Consider the following 17,566-nt stretch of genomic DNA (forward strand, 5'->3'; position numbering starts at 1 on the left):
CCTGTCAACATTTCAACTCCAACCTGGTCTCAAATATGGATATAGCATTTTCCTCTCTGAAATGTGATCCTGAAGAGAAGAATTCCAGAACTGTAGGAGCACACTGATGGATAAAGTGCTTAGGCTGCAGCAAATCCCCTCCAAGTTAATACAGAATTAACTTGCACAATATGGAAATCAAAAGAAGGACATCAGGGATTATTCTTACCTTTAATTAATTAGTATCTGCATTTAATATCCATTTACAGATGTGCATGGGAGTAGCACAAATTTTTTGCTGCAAATGCCTTTGAGAAAAAGCCACACCTTCAATCTGCAGTGCTGCAAAGGTCAGCCCCTGCAGTTTCCTCTGGAATGCTACATCCAGAAGATGTGTAATAAACTTTTAGAGTAGGTGTATATAAATATCTCTCTTCAAATTACTGTACTTTTAAAAGCCATTTTTTTTCCTTGAAGAGGCTCACAGTGACTACAGGAAAACCCACCAGATGTTTCTCTGCTGATCATCAATAATGAACAGTAGAGTTTTAAAGCCTGATAGATGGATATATTGATGGCAAGGAGGCTCAGGGAAAGATAAATGCAGCCCAGCCACTGAGGAAAGCAAGAGAATGAAGGAGGGGATGCAACTGAGCTTATAAAATGGATTTTCTTGGGGGGAAAATGTCCTTTTCAGGGATACATGCCTAGTACCTTCCAAAAGTAGCTTCATTGTACACAATATGTAGAACTTATTATTTTTACATTTTATTTAATTCTCTAAAGATTATTTCCATTGTTGCTTTAGGCATAATTTCACTGCTTTTGCTTCATGCTCCTGAGAGCTGGGCTGCTGTGGAGTGTCCTCTCCATTAGAAACAGAAGGCATGTGCTGGTTTAAGGCATAAATCAATGGGAAAGGTGACAGTATCCCTAATGCTGGCTGCCTAATCAGCCTGCCTTGCTCCATGCATCCTTCCAACTTGTACTTGTTTGAAAAACAATCAAATTTTCCAAATGACTCGCTGTTAATATAAATGCATTCTGACTGTCAGCACCACTGCTGGTTCTGCAGTATATGGAACATAACTTTATTTCCACCCAGGGCCTCAACAGAGAGCAGAGAGAGATTAACCAGCATTTTAGGCAGCAAAGTGTGAAATGGTTGGGTCAATAACTTGCCCCCTACTGCTGTCAAAAGCTGGCAAAGAGAACATCAGTGTGGAGTCAAGTGCAGGTGTAATTGTACTGAGAACTCCACCCTGGACTCTCCAACTTCACTGAATATTCCTCTCTGTTGCTGTGTTATCACAAGAGCTCTGTCAAACCAGCATTAACATGCTCTCTGCAACTACCCTGAGACAAGAACCACTGGTAATGGGGAAAATGGGAGCTTTGTATGATGGAGCAGCTGTAATGGCTCATCAGAAATGCCCTGTCTGCATCCCAGCTATGATGGTCCTGGAGTCACCGTCCCACAGCTGCACCCCTGTGGAAAGGGCAGTTCAAGGAGAAAAACTCTGCAGGATTATGGATGATCTGCATCCCTCCTGAGGATGCTCTTACAGAAGGCTAACATCTGGCTGCAGGTTTGGAGCCATCTTCAAACTCATCTGAATACAAATTTAATGAATGCCAATTATTGTCACCATCACAAGTGATTTAAATATGGGCAAGTTCAGCTGATCTTGTCTCAATCCATTATTTAGAAGTTTGCAGTCACAAGTCCAGGGCTATAACTGATGCAATATCAAAGCAAAGCAAATTAACAAACCCCTCCAAACTCCAAAATCAAGCCAAGCCCCAAGGTTTCCAGAGGAGATTGCTGATTTTACCTGTCCAGCCTGCAAGGCAGCAGCAGTACCCAGTGACAGGATCACACCCGTCCGCGTGGTTGCAGTCACAACGCTCACTGCAATTAAGGCCATATGTTCCATCCTTCAAAAATATAAATAAAAAAAGCCTCTCAGTGATCAGCTTTTTGTTCTGAAATGTGCAAAATCATCTATCACGTCCCTCTTCATGCTGAGTTGCATTTTTTAAATTAGCATACAGAGAAGATAGAAACTCAGTGCCTAATGTTTCTATACAGAACTAAATGAGGAATCACTTTAAAAAATTACATTCAAGAAAATGCAGATAACACAGCAATAGCTCTGATAAAATACAATGCAAAGTATAATACATCCAGTTGACTGCTAGAACCCCAATCTGTTATTTACATTTGATTTCCTTCAGACATCACAGACAAATTGAGATCCTGCCCTGCTCTCTGTTCAGCAGAGCTATGGGGACCGTGATTTAACCCAAATGGTTATTTGCAACAATTGTTATTTAATTATTATGAATTAAATAACAAACGGCTATTTAATTTATTTAACAATTTAACCCCAAGCTGTTATTTGCACTCACAGGACAAGGTTGGTCACAGAAGTCCCCCTGCCACCCTGGGGAGCAGAGGCAGAAGCCATCGGCCGGCCTGCAGGACGCTCCGTTGCTGCAGGAACACGTCTGGTTACAGTTCAGACCCCAACTTCCACTTGAACATGGGATGGAGCAATCCACTCCTTGCCACCCTAAGGAAACAGGGAGACAAACAGCATCTGGGATGTTTCCATGAAAACAGCCAGACAGGCAGCTGGCAAGCTGCAGCTCTTTGTTTCTAGGACCAGTTTCTTGGTGGAAATGAAAACTAACTTGGGTGAAAGACTGACCCTTCTATTGTCACCTCCCAGCTCCATCTCCCAGCATCTCTGCACACAGATGGAGGTATCACAGTCCTGGCTGTAACCAGATTTAGGTGTCTGATGCCTTTCTGGGAGCTGTTGGGACAGTCCCTGTCTGTCAGGCTGGAGACCTTCTGACCTACAGGACTGCAAGAACTTTTCATGTGATGCTGCCATGATTCCTGTGTCTTACCTCTCTCCTTTTTTTTTTCCTTTTTTTTTTTTTTTAATGCTATTTAATATAAAGCAGCTATTACACCTAAAAAAGGACCAAGGCTATCATTTCTAGCCATTAAGGCTCAAACCTTAACTACCAGGAGCACAATGACTTTCATTCCACTGCAGCTCTGTGTCATGGAGTTGAGCAGTAACTCATGGTTTATACACCCTCATTAAATGGGGTTCTACAGTGATCCATTAATTCATGTTTGAAATGCCAGGTTTTATTGTTATTTGCCTCACTTCTGTTTTAGGGCTTATGTATGTCATACAGGCATAGCTCACATTGGGATTTTGGGGAACAGAAGAGACACTGTGCCATGGAGCAGTGGAGGAATTCTCAGGTGGTTTCTGGACCCATGGGATGTGCTCACCACCAGATCCATGAGGGAATTACAGACACGTGGGAAGGAAAGATGTCAGTCACCCTGGAGCAGGCAAGACTTCTTATTTTCCCAAATAAATGAGAGCCACATCCTAAACCCCATGCTGGCTCAGGCGACAGAGGACACCTGCACAAGGCTGGGATGTCACCACATGGGGGTACAGGAGGATGAGCAGCTGAGGATGGCAGCAAGGACAGAGAGCCAGGGCCACCCCAAGGGCAGGGCTGGCAGCTGGGATGAGCCAGGGGCAGCAGGAGTGAGACCAGCCCAAGGTAGGGATGGGCAGGCAGGAGTCAGGGCAGGGCAGGAGGGGGTGGCCAAGGCCAGGCACAGCCCAGTGCCAGGGCAGCAGGACACACAGGCAGGAAGCTGCGTCCACTCCTGTGCCCAGTGGCTTTGGAATCTGGGAGAAATAGGGCAGCAAAGGGATTAAAAAAAAAAAAAACAAGCCAGGTCGTTCTGCATTTTCCCTGAAGAGGAGCAGTGTTCCTGCCCCCACACTCAATTCTGTGACATTTCTGCAGCAGAGCAGGGAAGCCTGGCCCCTGCTCAGGGCAGAGACTGAACTTACAGTCCCTGTTGAGTGGGATACTTGGGAGGACAAGGAAATAGTGGAGTTCCTGACTGCACAGCTGTGCCACTTTCCAAGGGGACAGGCATTGATGGCAGGATGTTAAATGTGAATTTTGTTACCTTCTTTGCAGTAGCACAGCCCGTCCACAGGGGAACAAGCGCCGTCGTTCTTGCAGTTACAAACCGAGGAGCAATTGGTGCCGTAGGTCCCTGCCATGCAGGGAATGGTGCAGTCATCTCCCTGCAACCCAGCAAAGTCAGAGTCAGCTAAAGAAACCTGGCATGCAGGAAATTCCCAGCTCGGCACAGGGAAGCTTTCTCTCTCCGAACAGAGCAGAGTGTTGTGAGTTGATTGCTGAGTCTACAGCACTTGAGCAGTCACCGCTGCTTCCCATGATTATGATGCAATTAGTGCTTTGATTGACTTGGAGGGAAGGGACAAGTTTCTGGCATTCATTCAGCAGGAGGTGGGGAAGTTACAAAAACAAACCTCCTAGAGCAGATGTTAGATCATTAAGCAAAACATCACTTACGAACCACTAATCACAAAATATACAGTCTGAAACCGTGCAGAGATTGCTCTGTGCTTCCTGGAAAATATATTCTAAGAATAGGGTTGTTAAAAACCTAACAGATCTCATACATGCTCGTCTTCCACTTGGCAGAGAGGAAAATGACATGGCAGGTGCATCAGACCTTTTTGATGCGTAGCTGGTACCTGCATTTGTTTTCAATTAATTTGCATGAGATTGTGACTGTAGGAAGAAGGCAGAACAGGAGTGATGTGTATGTCAGAGACAGGAGGCACACAGCAGAACACAGAAACATGGTCTCTGTCCCATTTCTGCTCTAGGTGTGGAAAAAGGGGGGACGGAGAATAAATACTTATATTTTACAGAAATATAGAATGCTCTAACTACATTCTGGTGTGTTGTATTGCACTGATTGTGTGGTTGAAAGATAGACACAGTTCTTACTAATACTGTTCATTTGATACAACAAGGGAATTAAAATGTAAGCACAATAAGGTTTAAAGCAATTGTGGTTTAACCTCACTAATTGAGGTTTAAGCCTTAGTAAACTTACTGAGTCCCATAGCTGGGTCTACACATTAACATATACAAGGTATTTTTTGCTTCCTTTTCCTCTGTGTGTAATCCTGACTTTCACATTGCAAATTAGCTCCTAAATTTACTACTTCAGTGAGTCAAACTTAAATAATTTAGTTCTATGCCAGGGAAAGTGAACCTAGTACAAGTTAAAAGTAACTCCATTGCACAGTGTGACCTGTGCCGTAGCTCAGGGGAAAAGATATTGGTCAAAATGTATTTTTGTAGGTAAGAGGCTTCACTGTTTGATAGGAGGATCCATTTATCAGGTGTGAAATGTGCACCATGTCAGCTTCCCTATGCTGTGACAAGTACCTGCAGGAGCCTGTATATCACACAGCAGACACCCAGACAGCACAAGGAAATATGAACAGATTTCTGAGCACCATAAACTCCCATCTGCTTTGCTGGAGCAGTTCTGCCAGTGTGACTCATCCTATTTTAGACCAAAAGCTTTGTTTAAGGGGGAAGGAAAGGAAATGGTTAAAATATACTGCTCACAAGTAAATCCTGCAAGTCTCTGATTTTTGAGTGAAGGCACTATTTGTAAAAGATGCTATCTTTGACCTTGGTGGAGTAAAACAAGTGCCCCTGAAAAGGCCTGGCAGGAAAAGATGCTGCCTTGACAGCCAGAAAATCCAAAGCAGGCTGCCCCTCATTACCCTGCCAGCATGCCTATGGAATGAGCTCCAGGAGCCCGGGCTGGCAGAGGGGCATTCAGCCTCCACGCCTAATCAATCCTCTGCCTTTCTCCTGTGTGTGACAATTAGACAGCCAATTAGTGCCACTTAGGAGCCCTTATCCTGTGTGAATGAAACTCCCAACTCATTTCATGTACTACACAGAACTGCTGGTACTGCTAATAATTTCTATGACAACTGACCTTATGTGGATTTGAACTAGTGATCCAGAAGGAAAAGAAAATTCCTTTGAAAAGGAAAGGGGAGCAGAGTGATGTGGAGTTAAAATACCCCTTTGGGAATCACATTAACCAACCACAGAATCATCAGGGTTAGGAAAGACCTTTAAGATCATCCAGTCCAACCATCAATCACCCCAAAACCACATCCCCACATCCTGACACCTCTAAAACACCATCTGGGCCAGGGCTGGAGGCAGCAGGAGGATTTCCAATGTCTCAGCTGAGGTTCTGTGACCACAGAGCAGCTGGTGTTAGGGGCAGTGCTCCCTGCCAGGCACAACTGGAGTGGATTCACTGCTTTTCTGTAATCTCTTCAGATTATCCCAAAGAAAAGGGGACAGCTCCCTGAAAAAGGGTTGTAGTGAGGTGGGTGCAGTCTCTTCTCTCAGGTAACAACTGACAGGACAATAAGGTGAGGAAATGGCCTCAAGTTGTACCAGGGGAGGTTTAGATTGGATATTAGGGAAAACTTCTTCCCAGGAAGGGCTGGCAGCATTGGAACAGGCTGCCCAGGGAAGTGGTGGAATCACCATTCCTGAAATCTTTAAAAAACATGTGGATGTGTCACTTGAGGACATGGTTTAGTGGTGAACACAGTGCTGGTGCTGGTTGATGGTTGGACTTTGTGGTCTTGAGGCCCTTTCCAGCCTTAAAGATTCTGTGATTCTGTGATTCTGTGATTCTCACAAGCTGAACATCAGGCTGTTTATCCCAAGCCTTTGAGTTTTGGCATTTACTTTAATGGACTTGGCTTTATGGACTGACAGAGCTGGGCATTCTGGCTGCCCACCATCCACTCACGTGCTTTGCAAACAAACCTTAACTGAAAAAAAAAAATACCTGGTTTAATGAGATTTCCATCCCCAGGTTTGGCAAGCGAGACCTTCAGAGCTCTCTGAGTGACAACTGCCAAATACACTTAACTTCTTAATTACATAAGAGGAAAATGCACTTGAACTATAGCACTGGCTCTAAGATTTTATTAATTATAAATGCACACCTTGTTATTAACATTTTGAACTTGATTTGGGAGAATGACCTCCGAAATGAAATGCATTCAGGTACTGTTAAAGAGATGTAAATTCCACCTCCCTCTCCCCACCTGCCCGAGTGGATAATGCTGCAGTCTATGCATCCAGCTGTTAATGACTTATGTATTCTAATAAACTGATTCTAAATTGTGTGTATTGAATCTTCACTCTTGCAATATGGTACTTTATATTTCTATCCTATTTAGTACAATTAATCAACAGCTGTGCTCCTTATGTTGATTATTCTTTTTTTTTTCTATGAAGATGGGGAGGTTAATGAGGGTAGTGCAATGCCTGGATGTGGTTTCCATGCTAGGAAGGAGTAGCTAATTCAATCAAACACATACCCCTGGAAATGTTAAAGCCATATAAAGAAATTGGGCTATAAATAACTTGGTATTTCCCATCTCTGTGTTCCAAATCAGAATGACCCATATGGACATCACAAACTTCCAAAGGTGCTTCATTTTCAATATTTTCACTTAGAAGGGCCAGCTTATCAAATTATACCCCCAAATCTATGCACTGGATTATTCCTGATTTCAGGGATCAAATTGGAATTTGACAGAAAGAATGGGAAAACTCTCTTTATGGGATGTGGGGTCAGGGCCAGCTGTGGGAAATGCTCTGCTCTGTGTGGAGCAGCACATTCCTGCTCTCTGCTCTCCATCTCAGACCCCCCAGCCTGGGAGAGGCCACCTCAGTGTCACCAAGGACAGGGTGTCCCACACCTCACCCTGCTCACAAATTAGCACCACTCAGCTGCTTCTTGTTTGAAATCCAGACCTGGTGGGAGCACCCCAACATGGCAAAGATAGAAGAGGGAATCTACAGTTCCTGGGACCCTAAAAGTCCCCTTTGAATCAGGGTGAATGGTGGCAGTGACCTAAGCAGCCCCACCTATGACTCTCCATGCCTGTAAACACTTCAGAAATTCCCATTTTTGCTGGAACTGACAGCCCTTGCCAGCACCCCCAGAGCTTTGGGCATCCAGTTCTTGTTATGGTTAATTCTCCCCCATGGACTGAGGGTGAGGTCCAAGGAACAAAACTCCATTAATAACTCAGGCTGCCAGCCCACATCCATCAGCATCAAATATTAATAGACTCTGAGGGCCACAGCATTCATCTTTCTGCATGGCAGTCTTGTTTCTGTTCAGGGAGAGGGGAAGATTTTCTTCCACCAAAATTATTATTGTTCAATATTAGTAGAGCTTAAAGACACAATGCTGCCTTAGGTGTTGGCTGTGTTAACAAGCTCTGGCTGCTTCAGAAAGTGTTTTCCCTGGATTAATGTTGCATTTCTTGTTTCTTTTAAAAATGCATTCCTGCTATAAGCAGTGATCTACTCCCTTAAAAATCCTTTTCTGGTGATCAATACACAAATTTGTGTTTATTCCTGTGCATTTTGGATCAGACCTTTAAGTCTGTGAAATGCATTTAGAAAGGGGAAAAAAAGGGTATCCCAGAGCATAAAGAGAGTTAATAACCCAGTCAACAATATTCAGCAAAGTCTGCACCCACGCCTGCTCTGTCACAAAGTTTGCTGTTTAAGGATGTGCCATTAAGGATTTCAGAAGTAGCTACAATCTACAGGAATACAATTCCCTCAGAGGGCTGAAGTCTGGTTCCACTGAACTCGGTGGCAAAACAGAAAATCAATTTTTCAAGGCTTCCGCAATGCAGAAGAGGAACAGGATGTTATTGAACCTGCCCTCAAGTTTGCATGACAAAGACCTGGGTGACAGCTTTGCTCTCGAGGTTTAATCTGAGGTGCTCCAATTCCTCAACTCCCACAGGCTACTGGGGGTGACTGACAGCACTGAAAGGCAAAACATCGAACCTTAGGTAATCTGCAGTGGGATTCCAACTAACCAGAGGTTTCCAAGCCCACATGTGATCCCCTCCTGGCCAGGCTGTGCAGGTGAATCTCAGGTGCAGCCCCTGGCACCAGCCCAGGGATGCTCCACACTCGGTGCCCAGACCCTGGGTGGGGAGAAGGGCACGGGCAGAGACCCTGTGTGAGCTGATCAGGGAGACCAAACGCTGCTGCTGTTTGTACCTGAGGCCTGTGTGTCCAGATAAGCTGCTCAGCACGGATTTAGCACCTGCAAATGTGCATTTCTGTGTACACACAGCACGTGGGACACCCGTGTGCTGGGACACCGAGTCTGTGCACCGATGCAGATCTCAGACACACTCCTGTATATTTACTTATTTAATTGTGACATTTACAATTAACCCAAAGTGGTTCTCCACAAACATTCCCTCAAGGTAAACATATGGTATCCAGCAACACAAACTGTCAGAACAAACTAATTTCCTTAATGGTGTTCAGTGGAAATTATTGTGCTCTTCATCAGCAGATCAACAGCAGGGGGAAACTTTGTACTTACACCGGGCTTGTCCTCCACCCTGGACTCAAACAATTTATTCATGACCTTACTACACAGCATCTTTAGTTTTCCAGACATAATGATGTCCTCTGGCAGAATTCCTTTCCCCTCTGGGTGTTACTAATTACTCCCTGCAGAGGCTATTATTGGTGCTAATGATAAAATGCCATAAAAAGCTCCAAGGCTCCTGTGCCAAGTGTTCCGTGTGCAGGTGATTGCTGTGACTGAGCACTGACAAAAGTTCCTTTACCCACCTTGTAACACGATGTGATGTGGCTGTGCTGGGGTTTGATGCACATCTAAAAGGACAAAATGAAACCACCAATGACCTTATTCAGCCTCCTCTTCCCTGTGCCCTTTCCATGGGAAAGAGGGGAAGGCAGAAAGGATGGCAAAGAGTTTTCTTGCACTTCAAAAAGTGACTTTACAGCCCATGACTCATCCAAAGACAGAAGCATTGGCAGCCTGAATGCCAGAGTCTTCCATGGAATCATCAAGCCCTCCAAGAGCCATCTGCAAAGCTTTCCCCAGCCTGCACCCCGTGACACTGCAGTTCTCTGAGCAGGGAGATGCCAAGCACGGCTCCCTCTGGGAATGAGCAGAACTTTCCCTTTGCTTCCTTTAACCTTACAAGGATTTACAAACCTTTACAAATGGATGTCAGCATTTTATTTCACCTCTGAATTTGTGCTAATATGCTAATTCATACAGTAAATTTCACAGTAAATGCCAAGTTCAGAATCACTCAGCCTGATACTAATTCTTAAATTTGATGATGGATCAGAAGTATTCAGCAGAACATGCACACAAACAAAATGGAAACTTCATTTGTTATAAAGAGAGAGTAAGGAAAATATTATAAATAATGTCAACTTTAAGTACCTACAGTACTTTATTAGATACAATTTAATTTTATTTCACTGATCATAGTCTTTGCTAGCAAAACTCTGAGCTCTGAGTGAAGAGGGATAAAAGTTACTGGGGAAAAGAAAAGGGGAAAAAAAAAAAAGAAGAAGAAGAAAAGAGAGAAAGAGAGTACTCAGACTATGGTCCCAGGGCTGCACCTTGGGAATCCTTTGTCACAGCTTAGGAGAGAATTTGGATAGGATTTGGTTGGGAATCCTTTGTCACAGCTTAGGAGAGAATTTGGATAGGATTTGGTTGGGAATCCTTTGTCACAGCTTAGGAGAGCCTTTGGATAGGATTTGGCTGCCTGGGGAATAATTTGAACCTACCAAGATGGGAGAACATGTGTGGCTCCCACTCTGGACACTGTGCATGTGGAAAACTGGAATTAACTGGACAGGGCTCATGGTTTGCAGCCCAGCAAATCCCAGTTGAGAGGGATTTCTTGTGGAGGATGGAAGGATCTGTGCATCTCAGGAGTCAGGCACTGCCTGTTGGCTCAGGGCTCTCTCACACTGGAAATTCATCTTTTCCAGTGGAGGGTGCACAGGATCTCACCACTCTCCTGCCCTCCAGCAGCTTGGCTCCATACAGCCAAAAGGAACAATGCCCTGGCACAATAAAACTGATGAATCAAAGCAGCAAATCCTAGCTTTGGGAGGGTTTTTTTTCCCCTTCATGAAATCCAGTGAAAACAAACACAAATAAAACCTTCATTAAAAAAAAATGGATTTTTGCATACTAAAAGTCAGCAAACCTGAGCTGGATTTCTGTCAGCAATCATTATAATCCCCCTCACCACCAGGGACCAGTTTTCTAGTTTGCACTAAAAGTATGCCCAATACCAGTCAGTTATCTGCAATTTAAAAAATCCATTCCTACAGTACCAGTTACCTAAACATGGTTATTAAAGAAAGGAAAGAGAATTCAATAAAGAAAGCAGGCAAGAGATCTCACTCTCCCTCCCACTTCCCATAAATCAGGGCAGCACTTGCTGGCAAAAAAAAATCTAGACTGACTTTACAACACTTGAATATCTGCCTGGTTTAGTATTTAGGCTTAACTGCAGAGCCCTTTAGTGTCAGCAAGGCAATGAATACAGCATCATATAATTAAATGTATTCAGAAGGAAAGTGGTGTGGAGAGTACAAAAGATGATCATCAACCTCTGAACAAGAATATTTTTTTATGCAGTCAGCACTTTTCACCTAATAGAATATCACAAAACACATTTATCCAGGAGGGACCTCTCAAAAAACAGGGGATTGGATTTAGACTGGGTAGATTTAGATTATCAAGGCAGGTAAATCACATCTGTACCAGAGGGATTTCTTGTGTCCAGTGTGGGGCCAGCTGGGAAACCAAGTCCTTTCTAGTTAAAGCAATTTAAACCCAGAATTTAGACCTGGAAAAAGGCCACTGCAGATTTATACAGGTGAGGCAGGGAGCAAACTCTCAGAATATTTTAAATTTAATTCTGGGGAAGCTGTAAAGAGTCAAACATCTGTGGGGATCATTGCTGTCACCATAACCAGCTTTGATCAGCTGCTGTTTTAAAATGCTCCAAGACACATGGCCAGATCACAATTAAATATCCTCAAAAGTAAAATGGCCCAGTCACCCTGTGCATTATTTCAAGCTGGAGGGAATTATTTACATCCCTGAGAAGCAAATCTCTAGCACATGTGCCCAACAAACTACTTGTGTCCAAACTGGGGATGGGAGGTGGTTAAATGTCAGAATACCAAACCACAGTCCTTGAATATACTGGTAAAGATTTACAAAAAAACCCAAACAAAAAATAAAGCTGGGTGTTTTTTTAATTTTTTAAATGAAGGCATCAAAATCAGGGTTGCCACTGTGGCAAAGGAAAGATTTTGACACACTGTGTGCAGTTCCATCGTGTCCTTCCCCAGATTTGGGCAGAGCAGAGGCTAACAGAAGCCTTTTGGAAATCCAGATTAGCATTTCAGGGCCAGGCAGTGACCTTCAGAGTGGGAACCCAGAGCTGCCTGTCAGTTCTACCCCAGCTCTTTAATGGAAATACCTTTGCCTGGAAATTGGAGATGGTTTCTGCTCTACCCACACAGCCTGAGTGCCACAGTCCAAGATCCACCCCGTAAAACAGTTGTGGCCTCCTGACTTTTGTGCAATAATAAATGTGGCTTCTGGCTGTCAAGTCTGAACAGTCCTGCAAAAAGGACATCAGCTAAAACAGGAAATAAAAGGCATCATTTATACCTTCAGCCTCTATGATGTTTCCTGGCACGAAGATCCACAGTTTAATTATAAATACAGAGAAGAAACATCTTTATCTGCTTGCTTCAAACCCACTGCCTGTTTTTTAATTGGGAAACTTCTTACACTGTGATAAGTAGCAAGAATGCATTCCTTCCTCCCCTTCCCCCATGGAGTGAGACCTCTCACATCCCTACCCTTGGTGACCCCTTCTCTAAGCAAAATCATCCCACTGTTATTCCCATTTTATGGGAACCATTTCACAACTTCATTATGCATTCTGTGAAAAGCACTCTCTTTGTTTTTAACCTGCTGTGCAATCATTTAATTGGCTGGCCCTTGTTCCTGTGTTATTAGAAATAGTAAATAACCATTCCTTGTTCATGTTCTGTGCACCATCCCCAGTTCCACAGATCCCTATCGTGTCCCTCCTCAGCCATCTGTTTTTGGAGCCGAGTTCTCGCTTATCGAGTGACTCTCTATAGAAATCATTCCATATAAAAGATGATCTTTGTCACCATTTCCATTCTATCCTTTGTAAGCAGGAATCAGCCAAGCTGTGTGCAGTAATTTGAGAATTGGATATATTATGGATTTACACAATACTAAAAAAATGGCTTTTCCATTCTGTTTTATTCTCATCCTGATCATTCTAACTATTCTGTCAGGCACTCTGGATTCATTTGAGTTTTTCAGACTCATTGAGGGGTTGAGTTTTTCAGAAAACTACCCACAGTGATTGCCTGATCTCCTTCCCTGAATAGCAGGAATTAAATTAGAACTCATCCTTTGTGTATTTATTTAACATTATTTTCCTATCATCTGTTACTGTGCATTGTTAAACGCTGAATTTCAACATACCCAGTCATTCAGGAACAGGAATCTTTCCCCAAATTTGCTACTGCCTTGACAATCCCAATAGTTCTGCATTATTTGCAAACTTTCTTTTAGATTTCTTCCACAGCTATGTTGTGCAATCAAGGACAATGTCCAAGCACACCTGAACTCGTGTCCACACCCCGAAGGACTGAGTCCAGGAGGGGTAAAGGTGCTGCAAATAGCAGGAATTCTCAAGTGGTCCCTTGCTATGAGCACTGGAGCCATGGAAGCAGAAATGTGGATGGAAACACAAAGGAACAGGGCTGAGGCTGCAAACAGCTGTGGTGGATCTTGGTGCTGAGCTGCAGGGTCCATAGGTGAGAGGATCAAAGCAAAAAAAAGCATCCAAAAAGGAAAATATGTCAACTCTAAGCTAATGGGTTTTGTGATGCAGTTCTGAAAAGCTGCTAAATAACCACATGACCACACACAGGCAGATAAGAGATATCCCCTTCAAACTCTCACAGATATTCCTAAATCAAAACCCTGTGACAAAAGAGTTTGAGATCTGGTAAAATTTCATTTGCTTTTTGGCATAAGAAAACAAACCCAGGATTTTTCATTTATACATGTCTGATTGTGAAAGACAAAGTCTTTGACAGCACAGCTGCACAGAAAATAAAATACAAAACTAACCTGTGACTTAAATCCTGTCCTTAGGAGGTTTTAATGAAGTCAGTTTGCAATTTGAACTACCCAGAGAGACAGCAACCAACACTTTCATGCACAGAACCATAGATAGTGTGGATAAAGATATATACATCTGCAAGCCTAACAGATGAAAGGAGGCACTGCTATTGGCAAGCAGTTCATCCCTCTGCAAAATTCAGATCAAATAACTCAGTCTGAGCAGAATATTGAGCTCTACTGGTTCTGAATGAGGCTACAGGAAGGGAAATGCAATTTGACACAGCCACATTGCCAATTAAGGATAAAACACATGAAATATGTCAACTAGCAACAAAGGCAGAGCCTTTCAGCCTTCTGTACCAAGTTGGCTCCTTTGGACCCACTTAGGAAAACTTTGGAGTTCTTTGGGTAAATAAAACTGCAGCAAAGCCCAGTGAAAGTAAATACAAGAAGAAAGAGAAGACCTGGGACTTGCTCAGAGTTCTTATCAAATTATAAACTCTGGGTGTGAGACAATGAGCTCTCATTAGTAGAGGCAGACACTGAGGCAAGCCCCACTCGTGTGTATCTCAGACAACCCCACTGAAGGCAAAAGTTGTGCTCTGGTAAAGTAGAATTGGAGCTGTCACAGACAATTTCTGGAGCTTGTGCATTGACAAGAGACTGAGCAGAGAGAAATGAAATGGAATAGCTCATAAAGGGCTCTGAAAAGTTCCACTGAATTCACAGAAAGGGCGGCAGTTTGCTGCTGTGTCCTGTGCGTTCCGTGACCTTGTCCAACACTCAGCACGAGAGCTCAGCTCTAAAGCAGCCAGAGATGGAGGTGCCAGCAGAGTCTTTGTCCCACTGCTGTCCCACCTCTGTCCCACTCTGTCCCACCCCTGTCCCACTGCTGCAGCCGGTGCTGCCGCGGCACCGCAGCCTTTGGGCTCGGCAGCTCCCGCAGAAATCCCGAATTGCTGCACAGGAGCTTGGGGGAAGAGCAGCACCAGGCCTGACTGACAGCACTGATATAAAAACCCTCCATAAAACTGATAGAAAACACTGATATCAAAATCAATGGGGGAGCAGCTCGGTCTGAAAGGCTGGAATACACAGGTGGCCTCCCCATAATGATCTTCCCCGTTGGTATGGAATGGAGATTATCTGCTCCTGTAATTCAGCAGAGCCACAAGAATCCATTTGTGAGTTGTTACTGAAATCCTGACTTAGCCCACATCCAGCTCCCTTGCACTGAGGTGATGTCCATTGTCCCCTGAATGATGTGTGGCAGTGTCACCTCACAGCTGGACTGATTTTCCAGCTCCACCTGCCATTTGGGAAAGGTACAGGACAAGCTGGGTGGCTCACAGTGCTCCTGAGGAGTGCTGCTCCAAAAGCTCTCAGTGCTCTTTGTCCCCAGAAAAAGCCCTACAGGGACCTTGAGATGGATCACACAGCCACATCACCAGGCTTGACCTGAAGCAATGGTTTGTGAAGGGAAAATGGTAAAAAGGCTCAATGTGCCAGCAAATTTGCTGGTGGCTGCTGATGGAAATGGGGATTGTGATGCACACACTGATCCACAGGGAGCTGGACTGAGACCAAGTCATTCCATGCAGGGCACTGCACAGCCAAGGGAAGATCATTCTCAGTCTGAACTGATCACACAGAGTAGCTTGGGGATGAAAAAATTTTATAGTCTGTTATTAGCCCAAATAGATTACAAAGAATCAAAGCATGGCCATTGCATACACACAAATATGTTCTTTTGTATGCACTGAGAAGAGGGTAAGAAAATTCAGATGTCATCAATGAAAAGGGACATCGAGATGGGATTCAGAGGCAGTTTTCATCTGCTCTGTGACTGTGCAAAAATCTTGATAAATGTAAATGATCTGTGATCAGCTCCATTTATGTGGAAAATACACCAAAACATGTGTGAGATGTTTTGATTTCTGTTTGTAAACTTCCAACTTTCAGCCCAGATGACAAGAAAACTTCTGTCCAACAGGAAATTGTCAGTTCCTTCATTTGAAAAACATTTTCCCAGCTCACTCTTAGGCTGTATGGAACAGAGAGGTTTTGTTGCCTGCTTGAGATCCACTTCTTGTTCCACATCCACTTGTGAAGTAATTTGTAAGCTTCAAAAAAGAATCAGCTGAGCTTTTATCTCTATCTAGAAGATACCAAGAAAATGCAAATTCAAAGGAGAGTGCATTCCTCAGAGACCAAAACCAGGAAAGAAGGATCTGGGATGCAGCTACAGTTAGTGTGGGGGGCTTGGTTGTATTGTTCTGACTGATTGATTTTTATCTTTCTTCACTTTTTAAATACCAGGTGAATATAATTTTTTGACTTCCATCATGGTTTCCCAGGGCACAGCTACACCTTCCATTTTTTAAGGTTATTTTAGTTGAATTTCCCGTATCTCTGCCTTTCACATCACCTCCAGACATAAAACTGACATTGATATCTGTTATCAAAGAGACTGCATTTCCTTCTTGCTGGCTTTGACAAAATGAGCCTCTCAAACCTGCTCAGAACACTTGGGATCTGCCAGGTCTTTTTGGTGATTCTTCAGCTGCATCTCACTGCTCCCTGCATCCAAGCAGGGACTTTCCCTCTGGAGCTGTTTCTGGGATCACCAGGACAGTCCTCTCTGCCCTTTCCCCTGTCTTTGTTTCTTTACTTCAGGGGTAGCTGAGGAATCAGTCAGGGCTACAGTGGGATATCCCCAAAATTCTTAAAATTAACTTTGCTAAAATTAACTCTGAGATAACTGAGGTGAAACAAAGGAAAAAACAATAACCAGGAAGAGTTCAAAGGCTGGGAGAATGGGAATCAAAGTCTTCTGTGTCTTGACTTAATATTCAACCTTTGCTCAGGCAAACCCTTTTGTTTTTTAGGGAATGTGATCCATGGTACTTTGAACCTGGTTTGCAGTCAGAGGATCAAGTGAGCCTGAGGTCCCTGAGCCACCTGAGTGTCCTTTGCCAGGTAAATCATCAAAGGAGACCTGACAGCATTACTGCAGCAGGGCAGGAGAGGCTGGAGGACTGAGGATAGAAATCAGTGGCAAACAAGGCTCTTGTAGCTCCACAACTTCTAGGACAACTCGTTTTACTTTTATGATCAATTAATAATTCATGGCCTGCCAGCTGAGGCCAGGCTCAGACCCACAGTGAGGGGGCCTCTCCTTGGCCCCTCTGCCTCTGCTCCTCGCCCTTCTCTGTGGGTTTCAGACATTGGGTCATGGACACAAATGGGAAACCAGTGAGGAGAAAATGAATCTTCCCCCTGCACCCAGGTAATTCATGAAACCAGACCCTGCAAACCATTCCTGTTGCCTGTGATACTCCAGTTAATTGGACAACTGCTGTGCCAGGAAACCTCTCCCCCACCTACAGCAAGTAAAATTTATACTGGTGGCTGGTAACAAGAACATCTTGATAAAATGGTTGAATTTATTTTATACCTAGAAATGAAAAGAGCTCTTAACAAAGGGGGGTAACTGATATGCTCGGTAAATCAAGGATAAAAGGACACAAGCTCTATTGAAGATTTTTTCCCCTCGTCTTTTCTTTTTAAACC

The 17,566-nt window shown here is 43.8% G+C and overlaps 1 protein-coding gene across 11 annotated transcripts in view; it reads right to left on the bottom strand.

The window, feature by feature from the left end:
- The window catches only part of MEGF11 (multiple EGF like domains 11), a 254,601-nt gene that overhangs the window by 49,663 nt on the left and 187,372 nt on the right, over positions 1-17,566 (bottom strand). For all 11 annotated transcript variants that reach the window (XM_033070493.1, XM_033070496.2, XM_033070491.2 and 8 more), the window contains 3 exons: positions 4,004-4,124; positions 2,392-2,555; positions 1,815-1,917 (listed from right to left, as the gene is read on the bottom strand). In XM_033070493.1, coding sequence (XP_032926384.1) covers positions 1,815-1,917; positions 2,392-2,555; positions 4,004-4,124 — 388 coding nt within the window. The remainder of the gene's footprint in view (positions 1-1,814; positions 1,918-2,391; positions 2,556-4,003; positions 4,125-17,566) is intronic.

Source organism: Catharus ustulatus, chromosome 12 (assembly GCF_009819885.2).
Source record: "Catharus ustulatus isolate bCatUst1 chromosome 12, bCatUst1.pri.v2, whole genome shotgun sequence".
NCBI lineage: Eukaryota > Metazoa > Chordata > Aves > Passeriformes > Turdidae > Catharus > Catharus ustulatus.